The following is a 23,255-nucleotide window of genomic DNA, read 5'->3' as shown; positions in this document are numbered from 1 at the left end:
TCGTGAAATTAATTACATACGTCCGATCGAGGAGGGTTAGGTGGGGCTAGGTCTCCTCAAATTTATAATCCAATATTAACTTAAAAAATTTATTTGTTGCTGTACATATCAGTGTTCATTTCAACTTATAACATTCCGTGCCTTTTATATTCAGTTTAGCTAAAGTATTTGTATAACTAACATGTTTTACAAGCATTATATATAAATAATATCTTTTATTGCCAAAAGTGTCCCATAAAATTGTTTATATTCAAGGATAAAGTAAATTCCATTTAATTTCATTCAGTTGTTAGTAATTATATATATATATGTACCTAAAGTAAAATCCTTAATAATTAGATTTTGTAGGTTAAGAACTTTACTTTAATTAGATGTACTAATAATATTGCATGAAAATATTTTTTGCTATCAATTTACCATTGTGGTACAAACACTATTATGGGCCACTATAGTTAATAATAATAATACAAATATCTTAATTTAATACTATGTGAAAACTAGTAATATTTAGGAAAAGAAAACAGTAAAATTTAAAAAGAAAAATATAGTGGGTGTAGAAGGTATTGACTAATGTGTTATATACAATAAAAACCACTGCCTAGTATTATATAAAGTATGTCTTGGATCACCGTGATGACTCTTTACATTTCATGAATGGTATCATGAATCACAGCGTCTATATTGACATTCTTAAAAACCACTTCCATTCTAGCGTAAATAAAATGGAACTTGACAACATATTTTATATACACCCATCTATTCATATAATGTTAGGCAGTGGCATTTATATCATATACCACAATATTTGAAAACTTTACCAGACATGGATCCTATTGAACGTCTATGGAATTATCTGTAAAAAATAATTTAAAGGAAGTTTAAAAGCTGCTAGAACACTGAAGATTAATATCTAACTTAGTAAATATCATGTCAAGAAAAGCTATTACAAAATCAAAAGACAATCCCACAGATTATAAAACTTACATATTTAGTTTAGTTTCATAGTCTATTTCTGTACATTTGCCTGTTTTTGTTCATACAATTTTGTTTACAGTAAATTTATTCTACAAACATTTAAGAACATTTATTAATAATTTTGACTCTTAAAATTGATTACTATTTATTATAAAAATGTGAATATACAGTTTTATTTTAAATTGGTCACTGTATGAATACTGTCCACACAGACTGTATATTAATTAAAATACATTATTTTCAATATACAAAAATAATTATTATTATTATCTTTTTCTATCCGCTATAATAGCAGTAAACAAACGAAGTCATAGTGATGAATATAGAATAGTAAAATATATAAAACTTCGTAATAATGAAGAATCATTTAAAATTTAAATCGTAACCATGTTAGAATACTGGATCTTTAGTTTACAGACTATTCGCACGCGGCGCTAAACTTGTAACGTCTACTATTAGAGGAGATTGTACATAGTGTCTTTTTACAAATCTCTTGCTCCATCTCCATCTGACTCCCTCTTTTTCTATCTCCCCCTTCCAATATCCTACAGTTCTACTCTTCCTCTCAACTTCTCGAAGATTTCCGCGTATGTATTGAGTTAAGCTTAAGATCAGTGCGTACCATCTTAAATGTTCTCCATTTGCACAACAATCACAGTGTTTGGAAAACTAGTCATTACGTAGACCACGTTCACGGTCCCTCGTGAACCACCCTATATAGAAAGTTTCAACAATAATTTTTACAGACTTTTTTTGTCTCTCTGTCTGCTTTCTGTTTGTCTCGGTTCCTCTTTCTCTTTGGGTGCGTGAGTGCGAAAATATCAGACAGTGCAAAGGAGTTCCACATCGATGTATCGATACTAAGGACTCCCGGGGGCGAGGTTTTGAGACAATAGTTCCTGAGTGAGGTTACATGGACTCGTTGAAATGTCGTGGTTCCTTAAACGGCGGACTTACGATTAGCTCGGGTGAGTTTAATTTTCATTAAATTACAGTGCGGTAGATTCTGTGCAACGGGAAAATGCGCGGTTTCCATTGGTTCAATGGAGTAGATTTACCCGATCGTGGCTGGCCCGATTATTTTAGACGATGACGTGCTGCTTATGTACACTCAACACCTTGTATCCTTACTCTACCCGTGCCGCATTCCTTTGGCGATTTCAACTGTGCGATATTTCAGTTAAACGGGATATTACCACTCGCTGCTCTTTTCTATTCTTCGATGTGTGGACGAAAAGTCGAACAAATGATAACTGCTCGATATCACATCATAAATGTAACAGCAAAAGAATTACGAACAGAGATATAAACATTTTAAGATACGTGTAATTTCAAATAATTTGTGTGTGCTGATATTATTTAAAGAATTTATACTAATGCAAAACAATTAAACATATTATCATTAAATGTTTCATTATAATTATTTTTATATTATTTGTGATATAAATGCACTGAAACATTCAGCATCACATTCACCATACCCTTAGCTACATATCAATATAAAGTATCATGTTGAGTAACATCTTTGACAAGTATATTTTTTCTGTTTATTTTGACATTGTTTACGTTTGGTAACCTACAAATTCATTCATTAACTTTTTACTTCGTTTTCTAAATTATAATGACGTGTAATATATTGAATTAATAAATGTAAAAAATGAATGAAAAATAATAGGTACCATATTATTTATTTGTTACTAATGCATACATATTTAACTATCTTATATCCATTCATTATGTTTATATTACTCGCATAGTAATAGTTAATACGTTCGTCAAATTATTAAGAGAATTCTTCAAAACAAAAGTAAACATTGATCACGGAATACAGAAGCTTTGATCGAAAATTATTAAATAAACCAACTCATGTCATCGTATTGTATAAAAAAAATATGTGAAATAAAATGTAATGTAAAATAAATATGTGCACTATTATAATTTATACGAAGATTACATCTTAATTGGTTATTTTATTACTAAAAAGTTTATTTTTTATACATAGAAATTCAAATTTGTTTTATCTTCGCTGAAGATTTTACTTCCGAATTGTCAGAAATATTTAAATTACATTTATTAATTTAATTCTTTTGTAACATGTAATTAATACCAGGTTAATATTTCGTTTTATAACGGAAATATTCAATCGGTGTTGTTCAACATAACATGTTATTTTATGATTACTATGCCGAGTAGGTACTTCCTACGTTCAATTTATTCTTATCAATGAAATTATTCACTACCATCCACATCGTCTCGTTAAATCTTCAGACTTGATTAGTTTGTCAACCTATTCTTTGTTTGAAGAAAGATTCAATTTTATTTAAAAAGGCTTGAATTTTTATTTAATTGTAAATTAAAATTAATTTAATTATAACTTCAGATTTCTGTTTTACGATAATATATATTTTTAATTAATTGATGCAAATTTGAATGAAAAATTTGTATCTTATTAAAATTTTTGCAAAATGGACTTTTTAATAAACATTACGCATAATAAAGATTCAAAGTATTCAAATGTGAAGAGTTGCATTATCGCCGTGTTTCAATAAAATCTAGTATTATTTTAAATTGTAACAAAAATTTTTTCATTTGAATAGCAAAAAAAAAGTAGACAATCTACGATTGTCTATAATAAATAAATTCTCCCTAGTTGACGCTCAGATTGTGCACAAAAATGAACAATTTGGGAAGAGAAGATTCAAGCCTTTGTTAGTTGTTGACAATCGGTAATTACCGATTTATAGTTATAAAAACGAGCCGCAAGGCTCGAATAATCATATTTTCTCTTCCCAAATTGTCCATTTGTGTGTACAATCTGAGCGTCAATTAGGGAGAATTTACTGTAATCGGAAAGCATCTGTTATTACGATCTATTTTCGAAAAAAGATAGCTCTAATCATAATAGCAGTCCTCTCTAGCCTCATATCGCAAATTTGAAGTAATAAGAGAGAGCTTGCCAATTATTATGACTAAAGCAATTTTCTTTCAAAAAATAGACATTAAACAATATTGTGCGAAGAGTAGAATATTTGGGTGTAGAAAGCTTCTCCAGTAGTTTCTACCTGCTCCTTTACGAAAAAAACCGAAAGGGTCGAAAAGAAATATGGGAATAGTCGGTTGAATTGTTTCCTATGTAGGGAGCAGGTAAAGTTCGATTCCTGAAAGCAGAAAGGTTTCCCCAATACAATCCTAATAGATTTAAGTTGAAGTCGTGTTAGGTATGTCGAATATTTTGGGTGGTCCTGTATTTCCATACCTCGGAAATAATACGTGCTCTTTTGTGTTATTTTAAACGACATTCCTTTTTTGGCTGTTTAATATTTATTTTTTGTTTGTCAACCATAAATTTAACTCACTTAAATGCAATTAATGGGAAGAAACAACACGTGTTAGAAAAGAATGCGTACTGTTTCAAGATTTAACTAACGGTTAGAAATACATATTTCGGGTATCGTAAATACTGTTTTTATATATCTATATTATATATTATTTTAATATACGCTCAAATCTTTAAAATGTATTTAATGCAGTTACAAATTAAGATAATTAGAAATAGTGCAATTAAATAACTGAGAAATGTTTCACGACATAGATTCAGACAAAATATTTTATCGGACATTATCATTAACATTCCTCGTTTTCGTTTTAAATAGTTAATTACACAGATTAAGTATTCTTGAAAATTCAATCTAAACAATGCTCTATTATATTATTTTATCTTTAAAAGTATGAATTGACCAACTTCTGAGAAAGACGCGTGAAATCGAAATATTTCAGTTCGAGAAAATTGTAAATGTTATCAATTATGTTCTTTAAACATACATTTTTTCAAGTTTGCAAATTTTACGAAATTGTTCTTAGATTCGTTAAATTTGAATTGTATTCAATGCTCAAAGCAATTCAACGATTTTCTTTGTCATGTGATATGTAAATTGTACGTATAAAATATATTTGAGAAAATTTTGTCGCAACTTATTTGATTTACTGTTACTCTAATAGTAAATTGAGCTCCTCAAAATCATACTTTGAAGATCCTTAATACTATTTTTATAAATTCACTCTTGAAACTTTTCAGATAATGCAAAATATACATGTTCATATTCATTATACCTGATTAAGCAAATGTAATGATCTTTTCCTGATTTGTACAATTCCCAAAACAAAAATAATGTTCTTATTAGCTAAAATATGTTAAGTTAATCTTTCATTATTGAAAAATTATCTATTATGCAGTTTTAATAGATTTACAGTCTAGTAATTTGATAGAAACTCAAAGGATTAATTTAAGGTTTTGTTTATAACAAAAGTACTATTAATTTTAATTATTAATGACTACATATTTTTTAATTAATACTAAAATTCTATTAATAAATTGCTGCAAATAAGTTTGAAATAAGTTACATAAATAAAATACTCAGGCATGTATATAATTTTAAAGCAGACATACTCTGATCTACATGTTTATCTTGCTATTAATATATTTGTTAGGAAAACATGCAAAACATGCAATTAGATTATCAAAATATTATTACTAACAAATACAATACATTATTTTCTGCTTTCAAGAAAATTTATGTCAAGGTAAATGATTTATTTATTTGTTATTAGGGAGGCAACATCCGTGAGCAACGACATCACAATGCGCATGTTGCTGCCACTGAGATTGGTTTTCGTCGCAGCAAATTTGCTGCTGGCAGCTACCAAAGCAAATGTTCATATGCACTTGCATTCTGACACTGCCAAACATTTTTCGATTGGAGAACATGAACAAGCAATTGCTGGAATAGAGGCTAGCCTATTGTCACTTCTTGGTTTTGCTAAAAGGCCAAAACCACAAGGTCCAGCTTATGTTCCAGAATCTTTAAAAAAACTTTTTGTTAAACAAAATTCCATTGGTATGGCTGATATTGCTAGACCAGGTATTAACGCTAGATCTGCTAATACAGTTCGCTCCTTTTCTCATATTGGTAAGTATAGTTTATATTAATAGAATATATTTTACGTATATTTAAAATAAATTAACATTTTATTTACTATTGCAATGTACAATACTTATTAATAAGCTATGAAAGTAGTAGTCTAAAAGTGTTATAACAGCATTATATTAGTTACTCTTGTATTTATTATATCAAAATTGATAATGAAAGAGCAGAAATCTGGGAATTTGAATTTTTATTGCAAATAATTTATTTTTATGTCATCAATGGTGTATTTGTTTTCACTAGTTAAAACTTAATAAATGAAAGTTTTAATGCTATTTTCAATCATATAAAACTATCTATAGGTATGGACAAAGTTTCTTTATACTGTTTGCTTCTATAATTTTATCTATACAATATTATATTAGCATAAATCGACGATCTAGATGTAATATTATGCTACCTTACCCTAGAGATTTGACCACCTCTATTATAAAGGAAGTACTTTTATTTAAAATCTTTAGATATTTATTTATATAAGCAGCTACTTACGTATTAGTTTAATTATTAAATGTACAATGCAAAACATTCTTATGAATACTACTAATTACAATAACGAATAAAGTGTTTCTTTTTTTTATTACAGAAAGTGACTTGGATCATAAATTTCAATCTCCAAATCGCTTTCGTCTTTCTTTTGACTTAAGCAGTATACCTTCAGGAGAGAAATTACAAGCTGCTGAATTAAGTGTTTCTCGCAAATCCATATTGAATGAAAAAGATTCCACACAAAAGTTGGGTAGAATACTTGTTTATGATATTTTACGTCCTGGTACAAAGGGACATAGTGCTCCATTACTGCGTTTAATTGACAGCAAACCAGTTAATACTAGGAAGAATGGCACAATTAGTTTAGATGTTCACCCTGCTGTAGAGAGGTGGATAGATGATCCTAAGAATAATCATGGACTCTTGGTGCATGTGCATGGAAGTAAACAGGAGCATGTACGTTTAAAAAGGAGTATAAATGAAAGAAACGAAACATGGGTTATTAGTCGACCAATGTTATTTACTTATACAGATGATGGCAGGTACGAAATATCTTGATTTCCTTCTTTTTGAAATAACATAATTTAGTATACATAATTTAGTTTCATTTTCTGAAAGTTTTTTCTTCGTAAATATTTCTGTTGCAAATATTTAGGTAATGGGAGAACCATATTGATTAAAAATGTTTTTATTTATTTTTAATTAATATGTTTTACAACAACTAATTTAACATATTCATTAATTATGTCATAGGTATAAAATGTCCTCTGCAAGCCAAATAATGGACCGCCGTGCCAGAAGAGCTGCACTTCGAAAAAATCGACGAAAAGATGGTCGTGAAAACTGTAGACGACTCCCACTCTACGTTGATTTTGCAGATGTTGGTTGGAATGATTGGATTGTAGCTCCTCCTGGTTATGATGCTTTTTATTGTCATGGCGATTGCCCTTTTCCTCTGGCAGATCATTTAAATTCTACTAATCATGCAATTGTTCAGAACTTGGTCTATTCAACAAAACCAAGCATGGTGCCAAAGGCTTGTTGTGTACCTACCGCGCTCAGTTCAATATCCATGCTCTATCTTGATGAGGAGAATAAAGTAGTTCTGAAAAATTATCAGGATATGGCTGTTCTTGGATGTGGATGCCGTTGACCATTCACTGACTGGTTTAGTGAAATATTTTCATAATGAAGTATTTATGTGCAACAAAAATGAAAATGATTTAAAAGACATTAGCAAAGTGAGATGATAGAGAATTAAAAGATTTTGCGAAATTTAATGGATAATAAATATTGCCATGTTTGAAGAGAACGTTGAAGTGTTCTTGAGTGTTTGTACAATTTAGACACACTTAAGAGATCTTAAATTCATTGAATGCAAAAGATCAATTCATTATTAATTATACAAGATTATAGTAGTCCTGAATGCCTAACTTGTCTATCTATGAAATTACCATAGATAGGAAGGATTTATATTATATATGTTTTTGATACATCACATTATTATACAAAATTTAGATAGGTAGGAATAATAAAAAAGTTTGGTAGAAAATGTTTAACTTTTTAAAAATATATGCACATAGATATTGTTGAAATGAATAATTATTTTGCTACATATGATCGACTGATCTAATTAATGATATACAATTGAAAAGAGATACGATTTTAAGTAGATTATAATCCTTATTGTTGTGCCTTATTTTGAAAACTTTTCTTTCAGAAAAGAGAAACATTTTCTGATGACGATTTAAATCAAGGTAAATATGCGTGCCAAAATTTGAAGTAAAATTTTTAATTGATCGAGTCATCATATCTTTCGTCATTGACGGCAGTAAAAAAAACTAACTTTTTAAAAGCAAGAATTTTCTAGTAAACTCTTTTATAGAATAATTACTCCTTTGGTACTTGAAATTTATCTTTTATTAACTTTACTTCTTTTGTGAAAGTTAATTTAATAATTATTTAAATAATTGCAGTATTCTAAGTTTATTTTGAACATATATCAAACGTATACATTAGGCTTTTTTAATGCGACAAAATGCATTGAAGCAGTTTTAAATAATTTTATAAAGGATCTTTACACGCGAAAGAAATTATTTTAAGATGCTCTCTTTCATTATGATTGTATTGTTATTCATTTCGATTAATTCACATTAAGTGTAAGCCATATTACATTTTTATGAATTATAAATAATATTTTTAACTTTAGGAGCTTAGTGCAACTAAAAGTTCGGACAATAAATAGATAATTTCGTAATTGTTAGTTTAGTCTTCGAAAATATGCATAAACGAATAGCAAGCATTGTACTTTTAGAAAATTTCTACTTGAAAATACAATTAAAAATTGTTAGATACATTCGAAAATTCTCTCTCTTTTATACTCTAACCAATGAGTACCACAGAATCTAGGACTATAATGTAAAAATGTAGAAATAATGGAAATTATTACTCTATATTCAAAAACCTAAATTAAGTACATACCAAGTTGTATTTCACAATAGACAGGTTAAACAATACCGTAAGTTATCTTGATTGTGTATCTCGAAAGCAATTCGTCTATTGCAATATTTTAATGGATACCATAAAAGTGTAAAATTTTAACTAATTATTCGAAAAAATCTTATTATAGAATAATAGTTTAAATAGAATTTATTTTTAATTAATCAAAATGTCAATCTATTTTAACTTTATTCTGTAAAGAAGTATAAAACATTTAATATTTCGTCCGTCGCATATGTTGTCGAAATTATGTGTAGTAATTATGCTTTTACTTTTCTTTATTTTAATGACGATAATCCAATTTGATAATATACGAATAGCATAAATACATGTTGGAAATCCAGCTAATTTATAAATTAACAACGTCTGCCGTCGGGAAGGACCGTACCTGCGTAAGGAACAATTATTTATTCTGTTAACAAAGAAATCTAAGCGTATGTATATTTGTACAAAAACAAACAAGAAAATTGTTAAGAATCGTAAGTAATTATGGCGCGCGTCGGCCTGTAAAATCTGTAAAATAGATAGAAATAAAAAGGACCTGTGTAAATAGTGCGTCTGTATAGTGCATTAGTATATATAGTATTTTATTCGATGTTTTATTACTATTTCTACGTTCTTCAATTGTACACAGATATTGCGTGTGTAAATAGTAAATAAATATTAATAAATAGATATATTAAATTACATTTATGCTTTTGTACTTAAAAAAAATAATAAACGATTACAAAGGAATAAAAAAATATCAATTTTAAATATAAGTATTTTTCTCAATAGTTGTTGATTAAATACAATAAAATAACAAGTCATATATAAAATATGTAACAAAAGTTTTATTTTTTTTATACAATTATGCTACATACATAGGACAATGCATTTATCGTTGTAAATGTAAAAAAAATATAGAAGAATTATTTCAGTCTTTAATGCTAAAAGAGAATAATAATTTAATAGAAGATTTATTCTTCAAGGCTCATATATAATGGCAGTGCGAGGTAAAAACCATTTTCACAAACATGATATGTTGTGTATTTTGTACACAAGATTTTGAATTTTGTATTTCATTTTCTAACAATTTCGTATGTTTTATGGCACAACTCGATTATAAATTGCGAAAACAGTATCTTTCTCACTTACTTAATATTAAAAAATTACGACTTGTGAATTTCTGACGTTCTTATTGACATTTACATAAAAAATGCAAATAAATGCGAGCATTTTCTGTTTTTATTGCAAACTTTTCAAAAAATGCAATACTTTCTACGAATATATATTTTAAATATTTTTATGTTATTTATTTTTATCGTTTATATTCTCATTACTATTATTTTGATTTCGTTTTTGTTAGAAATAATTTTTAATTCTATTATCTATTTGAAAAGATATTTCCTAATGAGTATTATACTTGTTACTTTAATTTGTAATACAGATTTTGATATGTTTCTGTTTTAGGTATGAAACTTAAAACGTTATTTTTTCATTTAATTAATGTATGTGCATGAGTAAGAGTATAAATGTTTAAAAATCTAAAAATAGTACTTATACAAAAAGAAATCATCTGTTTAAACAATTTCTATAGTAGTGACTAAGAGCAATTTACAGTCTTTGTACATTCTTACAATATTTACAAGATTTTATGATTAAATCACTTACATTATAAAGTTAGTAGGCACAATGGTATTAATTTCTTTACAGGAATAATTGTAAAAAATTCATTTATATTAAAACGAGATTGAAACCTGACGTCATTGTATTAAAAAAGGTACTCAACAAATTTTTCATTTTTTTGTTTTTGCTGCTTCTCTTGTAGCTGCCTCCATGTAAAGTATTTTAATATGGAAGTATTACTTGAAAGTACTGAATACTAAATACAATATATTTTTTTCTCATCATTTTTTTTAAGGGGCTACTTTACTTTGAAACTGTAAAGAAATCGAATTTTTTTTAACTTAAATCATAATTCATAGCTGCAAGAACAAATCTCACTGTATTCATAAATTCTACATATCTACGACGTACTGTCATCTTTCATTTAGACTAGTTGGTTTCGTTATTATTGCTACAATTATTAAAAAGACAACAAAAGTTTTGGTCGAACAGTTTTATAAAATTTGTTTACTATGAACGATACTGTTTTTTTAAATGTTCATTTCCTCAAAACTTAAGATTCTAAAAACTTTCTATGTACGTTATGTAGAAAATAAAAAAGTCTATTATAACATTTTTGATTCAAATTGTTTTGACTGGAACAACATCAATCGATCGGTAGATTAAAAATGGTAACATAAATGTTAAGCGTTATGACGTTAAGATTTAATATATAACTATCCTTCTTTCAGAATTCAGTTCGAGCAATTAAAATCGCGCTGCATCGCGCATAATACCTGCCTAAAAATGCATGAAATAGTTTCGATTTTTCTGGTCAAAGTGGAGTAGCCCTTTAAATTAGGCATAGGCGCAGATTGCAAATTGATCAGTACTGCTTTGTAATCGAAAGTAATAAAGCTGCACTCATTTTGGGCATTCTACAAAAAGTGAGCGAAATGGAAATTTTTTTATCTCTATTTCGACACGATTTATCTTGAATTGCCGCTTCTAAATATAATTTAGAGCGTTTGTTGTCCATTTTTACTTCACAAGAATGAATAAATTTAAAAGTTAACGTTTGTCGATGTCAATCATTAAAAAGGAATACATGCTAATTCTCTTTACAAATAAATTATAAACATTCTAACAAAATCTCAAGTTTTCCTAAAATCTTTTAAAATTTTGTAAAAAATACGATTTTATGGAGGATAAGATTTAAAAAGTGCAGTATATTCAAGGAACAGGAGAGGGTGGTGGCGGAAGTGGACTAAAATATGTCGATGATCTTGAGCTAGGAGATGGAGGACAACTAATTCCTGCATCACTTTGATAAACAGACCTTGGAGTAGGAGGCGGAGGAAATGGTTCACTTTCATATCTATATCTCGCTGGATAATTACTATCCGACTCGTCACAAACATCTGTACTGCAAGGAGTCGGAGGTGGAGGTTGATTAATACTTCTATAATGTCTATAAGGTTTATATCTAGACGCATTACTGCTTGAGCATCTGGTAGAATTTGCTGTTGTTGCTGGACTTGGAGGAGGATTTAACGTTTCTTGAGGATAACCTCCTGCTGAACTTCCTCGTGTTGAACTCGATGCACCTTAAGAAACAAATTTTATTTTACTTATATGTATTTACCGAACTGTTTACCTAATCGAAATATTTTATCGTAAAAATACATAATGATTAGCTTTGCATAATCATAAACGTAATGTAAGGTTTGTTTTCAATTTGGTAATTATACAAATTTATTAAAGGAAAACAACTTACCAGTAATATGACTTCGATCATAACTAGATCCAATACTACTTCCATTTAGCATCGACATCCCAACAGTCTCCATTCCTATTTTTAGATCTTTCCTACAATTTTTCTGTGCAAACATTGGTTTTGCCAACCTTGCTGGTTTTGGTGACAAAGGATCTCCAGCGGAATCGTGTAAAATATCAGGTAACTCCTCATTATTTATGAACTTCCTTCTGCAATAATAAAATCCAAAAGCAACTGCAGCTATTGTTGCAGTCAATGCAATAAGTACAACAATAACGTAGGTAATTTTTCCAGATTCTAATGAATTGCTTTCTTGTCGAGGATTATTTGCAGGTGTACACAAGGTTGGAAATTCATCGCTACCATCAGCACAATCCTCCCAACCATCACAAAGATTTGAAGTGGAAATACAAACACCATTTCCAATGCATTGAAATTGATCAGGACAACAATGAGCTTCATCTAGACCATCATGGCACTGGGCTGTTCCGTCACATACCCATGACATATCTAATATGTACATAAACATTTCATAATAAGTCATGGTTTTCTCATTTTTAATTTATGATGAATAATTTTTGTTAGCGTGATGGATTACTTCTTACCAATACAATGACCACTTTGACATTTGAACTGTTCGCGACTACAAGCCGGGCATCCTAGTTCATCGCTTCCGTCAGGACAATCCGTTTGGCCATCACATTTCCATGTTGCAGGTATACAATCTTTTGCCATTGCAGAACTAGGTGCCGCGCAAGTAAAATGATCTGAACCACAAGCTGGTGCTGCTCTACAAGTTTTCTCATCTTCAGAAAGAACAAGAGATTTCGGACAAGAACACCTGGAAGTAACATTGTCCAATATTATTCGAAATATATCAAATCACAAAAGATGCATATCGATAAATAATAAATATATTTCCTACATAGACGTAGTCGTTCCAATGCAAAAATGAGAACATCCTCCATAATCTCGAAAAGGACTACAAATATGTGTCTTCATTATATCATTTTGAGGAGCATTTACTGTAATTAAATCTGTAAGCGCTTTGTTCATAACTATTTTTCTTCCATTTCCAGATTTGTTAACACGTTCCAAGCTCAATGCATCTTTATCAAACCAGTAAACAAAATCGAAAAAGACTGCCAAATAAATTATTGATCCTTGTTTAACAGGAGACACCAGTATTTTTCTATCATTTCCATCAAAATCTGCACATTCGATTCTATTTCCATGTGCCCAATATATAACATTAAACACTGCATCAACTGCAATACTGGTTGGTTGCTCAAGATCAGTTGCAATCACAACCCTTTCTTTTCCATCCATTTTACTACGCATAACTCTCATTTTCCTTCCGACATCTGTCCAGAAAAGTAATCTCTTTTCGGAATGTATAGCAATATTTCTTGGTTTTTCTCCATCACCTTTAACAACAATGCCTAATGCAGAACCATTATCAAGCTTTGTAACATTGATAGCATCATTTATAGCACAAGACCAGAATAGCAATCTTCCTAGAGAATCTAAAGCTAAATCCACAGGGTGTCCAGAACCTCCAGACACAACTATTGTAGAATGCGTTTTATTTTCCAGAGTTTTCCTTATAGATGAAGTTCGACCATCTATCCAATAAATATGCTGGGTTATTGGGTCAAATTCTATAGATCTCACATTTTTTAAACCCTGAATTCGTAGAACTATATCTGGACAATCGTTAGTATCGGGAAGAAAACGATAAATTGCATTTCGTAAACTGTACATCATAAATGTGTTTGGTGCTGTAAATAAAATGTTCCACTTAAATTGTTACCATATGTACAATGTATGCTATAATTAAAAATTTATTTCTAGTTTTTTAATTTAAAACATTAGATTATATCGCAAATATTATTATATATATATATCATTATTATTATTATATGTATATTGGAATAATGATATTGATAAAACACACTACTAATATACAGTCTAAAGTTTCGATTTAAATATACAAACCAATGCAAGATTTATTATCTTCTCCTAAGGTATAATGTGTTGGGCATTCGCACTTGAAAGAAGTAGACACACTTTCGTTTTCTCCAGGTAAAGCAACACAAAGATGACTGCAATTTCCATTTTTCAGTGTACAAGGATTCCATCCTGCTTGTTTGGAAGCATGGAAAACTAACAGATCTGTCACAGATTCTAACTTGTTATGAATTTTCACTCTACCTGCTCCAGTAGTTTTATTAGCTTTCTCTATATCACCTACAAATTATACGAACACTTATATTATTTATATGAAATAATAATGTACGCATTTATTATTTAATTCTATTTATATACATCTTACCTGTATTCCAATCTGTCCAGTAAATGTAATCTTGATACTGAGTAATACTAAATGGATATCCAATATGCTGTGTTATAATTGCCTCCTTTTTCCTTGTACGCAAATCAAAACTGTCAATGGCTGGAGTATGTAAATCTGCATAATATAATTTCTCTGTTGAATGATCGATTGTTAGACCATTTGCTCTGCCAATATTGAAAAGTATAATTTCTCGGTTTGTACCATCTAAAAATGATCTTTCTATACTTCCGGTATTTCCCCATTCTGTCCAATACATGTAGCTAGAAAATATAAAATTTTATCTTCAACTATGCCACTTTTTGATATTTTATCAAAAATAATGAAATGTATTGAAAGAATTATTTCTTATTCTTCTTATTATTATTAATGTTGATAACACTGCTCAGACTTGGAATGAAAATTAATATAGTGTAATTACCCTCGACTAGGATCAAGAGCCACACATCTAGGTTCAATTATGTCATTCCAAATAAGCACTTTTCTACTGCAACCTTCTAATCTAACCATTTCTATTCTTCGAGTTCCTGTATCACTCCAGTACAAATTATGAGCAATCCAGTCTATTGCTAGACCTTCAGGTGTTTCCAAACCAAGATCAACTACTCTTTCCATGTCAGAACCATTTATAAATGCTCTTGTAATCGTCTTTAACTTAACGTCCGTCCAGTAAATGCGGTTGTCAGCTATGCTAAAATCTAAGGCGCTGATATAATGAAAAAATATTTCAATTAATAAATTTGTATCAAGATAAAATTTGAAAATTAAATAAAGGAATATTTTATACTATATTTACTAGATATTGTACTTGTAATTACAAAATTTACCTTGCATCTTTAACACCAGTCAATGGAATAATATTATCATTATTTGCGTTTTCAATACTAATTCTTCCAATGTTCTCCTTCTTTGCAAATAGCATAAATGCATCTGGAACAACGCAAGTCCTCTTATCTTTTGTTAGCTCATATCCAATCTGACAAGCACAAACATATTTATTTTCAGGCCTATTTAAACATAAGTGACTACAGCCTCCGTTATTTTTTGCACAAGGATTCGAACCATTAACTTTTCCTAAATGCACTGCTTTTAAACCCATAACATTTGGAACTTGATCAACAATAACTTCTCTTTCACCACCAGTGAGTTTATGTGCTCTATCTACACTTCGTCTTTGCCAATCCGTCCAATATAAATAGTCTCCTAATAAGCTCAATCCAAAAAGATGTGGCAAATTGTCTGTAATTACTTCTCTTCTGTCTGTGCCATCCATATTACAAACTTCAATCTTATCTGTTTTTGCATCACACCAGTAGATTTTCCATCTAGCAAGATCTAAAGCAATTCCGTTTGGCCAAACAATATCTTTAGTTATTAAAAGAATACGTTCTGTACCATCAAGGTTACTTCTTTCAATTTTCGGACGTTTTTCATTCCAGTCAGTCCAGAACATCCAACCAAGTTCTGGAGCTAGAGCGATTGCTCTAGGTTCTATTAAGTCTTCATTTATTAATACTTTCCTACTTGTACCATTTAATCGAGCTACTTCAATTCTATCTGTTCCTGTATCAGTCCAGTAAAGATTCTGAGCTAACCAGTCAACAGCTATACCATCAGGATTTTCCACCTCTGTGACTATAATATTTTCTTGATTAGAACCATCAAGTGAGGCTCTACGAATTGCACAAGCTTCTTCATCAGTCCAATATAGCATTTCTTGCACAGGATCAAAATCAATTGCAATTGCATGTTTGATCCCTAATTTTGTTTAAAAAAGATAAAAAAATTTCATCATAATTTTAACAAAAAATGATTAAAGATTAACACGTTAAGCGCGGTGTCAGTTGTTAAGACAACGTTAGTCCTTATGATCTGACACTATCAAAGTTAAAAAATTATATACTTCTGCATTTATTTATTGCGTTTATTATTGATATACGCCCCTTGAGCGGAAAGCAGAATAAAGTCGGCTCTGCGGTTATCGTGTTAAAATTGATACTTGTATGTTTTACAAATATAATTCACAAATAAGCATAAAAGAATAAATCATAAATTGAAGATAATCACATACCTGTTAGTGGTAAAACGAAGTTTGTGTAATCGGGAGAATCCAAAGATATGCGGCAGATCTCATTTCTTTGAACTATTAATAACAATTCTTCTGGTCTTTCAGCACAAGTAAAATTATCTACTAACTTAACACCTGTAGGACAAGCACACGTGTAGCCGGGTTCTGATGAACTTAGGAGACACAAGTGCGAACAATTTCCATTATTCTTGTCACATGGATGGCTTCCTCGTGGTTGCCTTCGAATATCCCATACTTCGATGTCACCAGGAATATATTCTCCATGTAATAATTCCCTAGGATGCGCTTGATTTTGCTGTACATCATAAGAATGTATACACCATGTTTTCCAATCAGTCCAATATAGTCTATGATCAAAAAATGTTACAGCAAAAGGATAATCTAACCCTTGCTCTACAACTTTTCGCCTATTTTTTCCATAATAATCCATTACTGCAATAAATTTGAGTCTTCCATCTACCCAATAAACCAATTCACTTTCGTAATCCACTGTCAGACCATTTGGCCAAAATATATCTTCAGAAATAATTACTTCTCTTGTTGATGGATCTCCATTCATTGCAGCTCTTTCTATTTTAGGTACATCACCCCAATCTGTCCAAAAGAGTATACTTTTCATTGGTACAAGAGCAATAGCTCTTGGTTGATAGATATCTGTCCAAAAAAGAACTTTTCTGTGACGTCCATCAATACTGGTTACTTCTATCCTATTTTTTTCCCCATCTGTCCAATATAGTTTTCCTGTATACCAATCGCAGGCTAAACCATCAGGTGAAATTAAACTTGAATTCACTACAATCATTCTTTCACCAGGGTGAGTACCATTTGTTTGAACACATTGAATTATTTCTAGACCACTATCTGACCAGCAAACCAATTCTTGTTCAAAATAAAAATCTAAAGCTGCACCTTCAGATAAGTCTTTTATTATAGTAGTTATTTTGTTAGTACGAGAAGTATTGGCCATTCTAATATCCTTTTGTGTGACAAATAGAAGTGTTGGCGATCCTAAAAAATTAAACGATCTTTTTTAACAAATACAGTTATAGTATCAATACATACATATATAAAACTATGAATAAAGTAAACTAAAATAATAATTATGATATTGAAGTAATAATTTTAATTTCCATGTAAATCTACATCGATAAATAATAAAGAAGACACATTTTACATAATTGCTATAATAAATAAACTTCAATATTATGTGTAACAATTTCATGATACCTAAGAAATCATATCATAACCTTTACTTAGTAGTTACTTTAAAACAAAATAAATATGACTTACCATTCGAAAAAAGTACGAGTTTGAAAAAGGACGCAGTCAAGATAATTATTAAACTAATGACAGCCATTCTAACACTTTTAAGAGGATTTTTAAGGCTGGGGCTCGCGGCACACTATGACGACCCACACATAGAAGAAAAACATATACATATATTAGTTTGCAAAGGTTACATCCACTAGCGCAGACGCTTTAATATCGAAGTGTGTAGTTCAGAAATGGAAAATTTAGATTCCCAAAAGACTAAACTCGGGGACTTGGGTTGTAAAAATGTCCGCTTTGTGGTTATTGTGGAGATATTTGCAATATTCGGCCAGCGTAGTGTGTGTCAATCTCACGAGCATGACGTCACAAGATGGCCGCCGCTGACAGTTTTCGTAAATATCGAGAGATTTAGAGTTCGAATTTAAAATTTACAACCGCTGCTACCCAGTTAAGAAATGTACAAAGGCAGTGGAGTGTATTTTTAGTCGATTACTTACTTAATTAAGACGTACGGCTAGTGGATGTGAAACACCACCTCGAGGTTCCGACATTTTTCACTACTAGCGCCTAAGGCATCGTTCGTCAATCCTCATTCATGACGAACGATCGATCCGCTCCCGTGCACTTTATCGGACGTTCATTTATTGAGTAAGTTTTACGTTTCTCTCAACGTAATATCAAGTAAAAGATACTCTCCATCCTTTGAACAAACTATTATTTAATCAGACGCTTCGATAGAAGCCAGTGGTTTCCATAAACCAATCATTACTACCCTTGCACTTCCAACTGATAATGAAGCTTAACTGAATGTGACGTCACAAAAACAAACTGTAGGTTAGATCATTGCCACCGAGGATCTTTGTAGAAGCGAAACTCTAGCACTTCGAATTGATGTTACGTACAGTGCACATGCGTCTCTAAACTGTACCACTAAGTACATAATGTACATATACGCAACAAATGTATTTGATTCACAGTAATTTCTATACGCTGCGAATACAAAAATACATACATATATGTGCCTCTACAGAACTTGTAGGATAGATGGTTGAACTAGGAACGAAATTCAAAATTTAATAAAATAACAATTGTGTATGTTACTATTAATTTAAATATGCGAAATGTACATAATACATTGTGTAGTATGATATATGTATTATGTAAAATTCGGTTACACATGCAACAGAATTTCGTTTTTTTATAATATACATTTATCATTGAACAATCACTAAAAAATTTCTAGAAGACTCTTAATTTCTGTATATATATATATATGTATATTATATTTTTGTTGAAAACTACTCCGTCCAGCATTGATTTTACGTCTCAGTAATCAGTAGACAATTTTCATAAATGTTAGTACACTGAATACGAATCTGAAAGAGGTTTTTCTCCACCACACTGTGAGCTTTGGAATTTAAAAAAAATAAAATTTTTAACTTCATGAACTTTATGTATTTTAACCGTAATAACTATATAAATAATTCTTGCATAGAATGATTTCACAAACACGTGATTTTAAACATTTATACATATTTAAACAATGTCAGAAGAGAACAAGCTGCTCAATTTACTCAAACATTTTTAAATTAAAAAAATATTTAGACTGTGTACGAATATCGTTACTCTGAATATAATTCGCATATGATTAACATTAATTAAACGAATAATATTTTAGACATAATACAAATCTATTAACTTTGATAAAATAGTTACATTACATTAAGATTCGCGCCTATATTCTAGCAATATTAAGGCGTATTTTCAACACTTTAACATGTTGTGTGCGTGTAATCTAGAATGGCAACAGTAAATTCGGTTAAATTTCGTTTCTCAATTTGCTCTAATCCATGCTAGCTTACTCGATTTTATTCTCGGCTTCCTTGGTCTAATGGTAATGTCTGGTAATGTCAGTTATACGGTGATGTTCAGCGTTTATTGAAACGAATTTTTTTTATTATTGTATCCAATCGCCAATGTTTTAATATATACACACATATATGAAATAAACCAAGAGAATTTTAATTATACGTGTATTATTTAGATGCGTTTTATTTACTGAGTGAAATAGCCCTTGATTTCTTTATACGATCAGGTACGTTCATCTTTTTCTTCAAAGGCATTATTTATTTGTATATTGTACAGTTATTTAGGTTAGCTCTTCGTTAAGTTATCTACTATTTTATGTTATGATAATACTATGAGTATCTTTGTATATAAGTATGTCTATTTATGTGTAACCAAAATTTGTATTGATTAAGTTTTTTTGATATGTAGTTATTAAATAACAAAGATTTTTAATTGAATTTATACAAGAGTTTTTAAAAAGGTTTCAAAAATAATTGAGCTAATAAACAAATTTATTTCCATATTTGTTTAATTATTAAACAATTGTCTGTTTAAGATTTTGTTCTGTTAATATTTTAAGTATTGCATGTTAAAAAAATAATTGGAATAATACGATTATTATTGGAGGTCTAACTGTTTCATATCTAACTTTAAAATTCTATCACATATTATATCGAAAGGATTGTAAATATCATTGCTTACAATCGTTGTTATATTTTAAGAAATTAAAAATTTTTATTAAATGAGAACAATTTAAAACCTGTGTACTTTGAACTTATTTTGTGGCTCAACAATAATTGAGACAATTTGATCTCATGGAAGGATTTTATGATTTAATAAAAAAATATATTGAAAATACTAATACTCAGAAGCAGTTATAATTCTAATTTTTATGTATTTGTTCATGAATTAGACATTTTATTGTATTTTAAAAAAGATTATAGTATATATGTATCTAATATGCTGCTGTGTATGTATTCTATTGCTAATATATTAATAAATTAAATTTTCAGAAAAGATACATTTTAAAATGGCTGAGTCCAGTGATTTGGATCGGCAAATAGAACAGCTAAAGAAATGTGAAATTATTAAAGAAGTAGAAGTTAAAGCTCTTTGTGCAAAAGCAAGAGAAATTCTTATTGAAGAAAGTAATGTACAAAGAGTAGATTCTCCAGTTACGGTATGTTCAGTTTAGAAAAAGAAAAAACATAATGAAACTTTACATAAATGTCCTGTGCTTTCTTTTTAGGTGTGTGGAGATATCCATGGTCAATTTTATGATTTGAAAGAATTATTTAAAGTTGGTGGAGATGTGCCAGAAACAAATTATTTGTTCATGGGTGATTTTGTTGACAGAGGTTTTTATAGCGTCGAAACATTCCTTCTTCTTTTGGCATTAAAAGTAATAAACAAAACCTAAAAGATGTATATGAATAGAGAATAAATCATCGCGATTATAGTTATTAATATAATACTAATTACAGGTACGTTATCCTGATAGGATTACATTGATAAGAGGAAATCATGAGTCCCGACAAATTACACAGGTTTATGGTTTTTATGATGAATGTCTACGTAAATATGGTACTAATTCAGTTTGGCGATGGTGTACTGAAATATTTGACTATCTATCTCTTTCTGCTATAATTGATGGAAAAATATTCTGTGTTCATGGAGGATTGTCGCCAAGTATTCAGACACTTGATCAGATAAGGACTATAGATAGAAAACAAGAAGTGAGTGTAAAACATGTTCAAATATACGTGGTAGTTTTTGATTGTGGCAAGTGAGTATGTAAAAGAGTAATTTCAGTTGTTTTCAGTTAAATAATTTGCTTTATATATTCATAAAAGTGTTATATAGTAGATTTTTAAGTTCTTTTGTGTAATAAAATTTCAATATAATGCAATTCAAACTATTCTTACATATCACTAATAATAGTTTGAAGAATATTGTAATTACTAAGATTCATTTGCACTAAAAAAAATTTAGTAATTTATCAAAAAACTTTTATGGAGATGCATTTGAAAATAAGAAAATATTTATTTTCTGTCAACAGTATATATACAACTGTTGATATGTAACATGTACATTGCAGTTAAGGTATTGATATAATTAAGTCATTATAAGCAAATCTTGTAAAATATATATTATTTTCGTATAGTATAATATAATGCTAATTAAAATAAAATTAAAAATTTCTATAGGTTCCACATGATGGACCAATGTGTGATTTACTTTGGTCAGATCCTGAAGACACACAGGGTTGGGGAGTTTCACCACGTGGAGCTGGCTACCTTTTTGGAAGTGACGTTGTAGCACAGTTCAATTCAGCAAATGATATTGACATGATATGTAGAGCGCATCAATTAGTTATGGAAGGATATAAATGGCATTTTAATGAAACTGTTTTGACTGTTTGGTCAGCACCTAACTATTGTTACAGGTAATATAATTTTTTTTAAATGTTCAGTAATGTACAAAATTTAAAAATAATTGTTTTAGTAAAACTGATAATAAACAAACTATACGTTTTCGTATCAGATTGAAGTGAAACAAATCTTCTCACTGTGCAGAAGTTTATTTCAGATTATTGAATTCAATAGATTACTCTACTAAATACTATTTTTATTTGTCAAATATTGTGTATAGTATTTAATATTTACACACTTCAAAAATTTCATTAGATATTTCTACAAAAATTCATTAAAATAATTTCAAAATTTATTTTATAATTAATATTAATTTATTACATATTCTTTATTCTTTATCACATATTTACAAGTTTAAAAATTCTCAAATCTTTTCCTCTGTAGTCAAAGCAATACATTAGAAATTCTGAAATCATTATTGCCACATAAGTAGTATTAAGTAAATAATTAATTTCCTTAAATTCCTTAAAAATTATTTGAAATTTGTTTTCACAGATGTGGAAATGTAGCTGCAATATTAGAATTAAATGAACACTTGCAACGAGATTTCACGATATTTGAAGCAGCACCACAGGAAAGTCGAGGAATACCCAGTAAAAAGCCTCAGGCTGATTACTTTTTATAAAGAAATTTCCATTAAAAATGACTGTATAAACCAAAACATCTCCAAATATTTGTTAAAAAAGGAAATCATTTCAGATGATTGCATGATATGTATTTAGGAACATGTAAGCATGTCAATCAAAGAAGGAAGTTCATTACAAGAATATAATAGACAAATGACAAAGTTGATCGGTTTGTAATTGAATGCTATTTAAGATACCACTTTGATATAATAAATATTATGAATACATGTTTTTTTCACTATTATATGTTACTTAGTTATAGAATTGATTAACATTTAATACTACAGTACACGTTATATAACTTCGTTTCCAATATGCATATAAACGTT

At 29.5% G+C, this 23,255-nt stretch overlaps 3 protein-coding genes and 1 long non-coding RNA gene across 5 annotated transcripts; 2 read left to right on the top strand and 2 right to left on the bottom strand.

Moving 5' to 3' along the window:
* Positions 1 to 75: 75 nt before the first annotated feature.
* Positions 76 to 1,125, bottom strand: LOC143260445 (uncharacterized). The gene is made up of 2 exons (XR_013034607.1): positions 985 to 1,125; positions 76 to 853 (listed from the first exon to the last, which is right to left on the bottom strand). It is a non-coding gene; the product is annotated as an uncharacterized LOC143260445 (long non-coding RNA).
* Positions 1,126 to 1,391: 266 nt separating this feature from the next.
* LOC117219138 (protein decapentaplegic) lies at positions 1,392 to 9,629 on the top strand. The gene is made up of 4 exons (XM_033468055.2): positions 1,392 to 1,943; positions 5,584 to 5,942; positions 6,541 to 6,985; positions 7,197 to 9,629. The coding sequence occupies exons 2-4, from the start codon at positions 5,615 to 5,617 to the stop codon at positions 7,594 to 7,596; spliced, it is 1,173 nt and encodes a 390-aa protein (XP_033323946.1). The 5' UTR covers positions 1,392 to 1,943; positions 5,584 to 5,614; the 3' UTR covers positions 7,597 to 9,629.
* A 126-nt stretch (positions 9,630 to 9,755) lies between these two features.
* arr (low-density lipoprotein receptor-related protein 6) lies at positions 9,756 to 18,658 on the bottom strand. Its single transcript, XM_033468140.2, has 11 exons — positions 18,518 to 18,658; positions 18,039 to 18,150; positions 16,731 to 17,756; positions 15,487 to 16,417; positions 15,081 to 15,365; positions 14,642 to 14,922; positions 14,305 to 14,556; positions 13,232 to 14,087; positions 12,912 to 13,147; positions 12,307 to 12,816; positions 9,756 to 12,136 (listed from the first exon to the last, which is right to left on the bottom strand). Exons 2-11 carry the CDS (start codon positions 18,103 to 18,105, stop codon positions 11,763 to 11,765), a joined length of 4,818 nt encoding a protein of 1,605 aa, XP_033324031.1. The 5' UTR covers positions 18,106 to 18,150; positions 18,518 to 18,658; the 3' UTR covers positions 9,756 to 11,762.
* Positions 18,534 to 23,153, top strand: Pp4-19C (protein phosphatase 19C). 2 transcript variants are annotated; one of them, XM_033468146.2, is made up of 6 exons: positions 18,534 to 18,668; positions 20,882 to 21,048; positions 21,118 to 21,270; positions 21,353 to 21,604; positions 22,076 to 22,314; positions 22,796 to 23,153. In XM_033468146.2, the coding sequence occupies exons 2-6, from the start codon at positions 20,899 to 20,901 to the stop codon at positions 22,923 to 22,925; spliced, it is 924 nt and encodes a 307-aa protein (XP_033324037.1). In that variant the 5' UTR covers positions 18,534 to 18,668; positions 20,882 to 20,898; the 3' UTR covers positions 22,926 to 23,153. The 2 variants fall into 2 exon arrangements, with proteins under 2 accessions (XP_033324037.1, XP_076381909.1); XM_076525794.1 differs by lacking the exon at positions 18,534 to 18,668 and adding an exon at positions 19,879 to 20,115.
* The last annotated feature ends 102 nt before the right edge of the window (positions 23,154 to 23,255 follow it).

The sequence above is a fragment of the Megalopta genalis genome, chromosome 12, assembly GCF_051020955.1.
Source record: "Megalopta genalis isolate 19385.01 chromosome 12, iyMegGena1_principal, whole genome shotgun sequence".
Taxonomy (NCBI): domain Eukaryota; kingdom Metazoa; phylum Arthropoda; class Insecta; order Hymenoptera; family Halictidae; genus Megalopta; species Megalopta genalis.
This window is presented reverse-complemented; position numbering and strand designations above follow the sequence as displayed.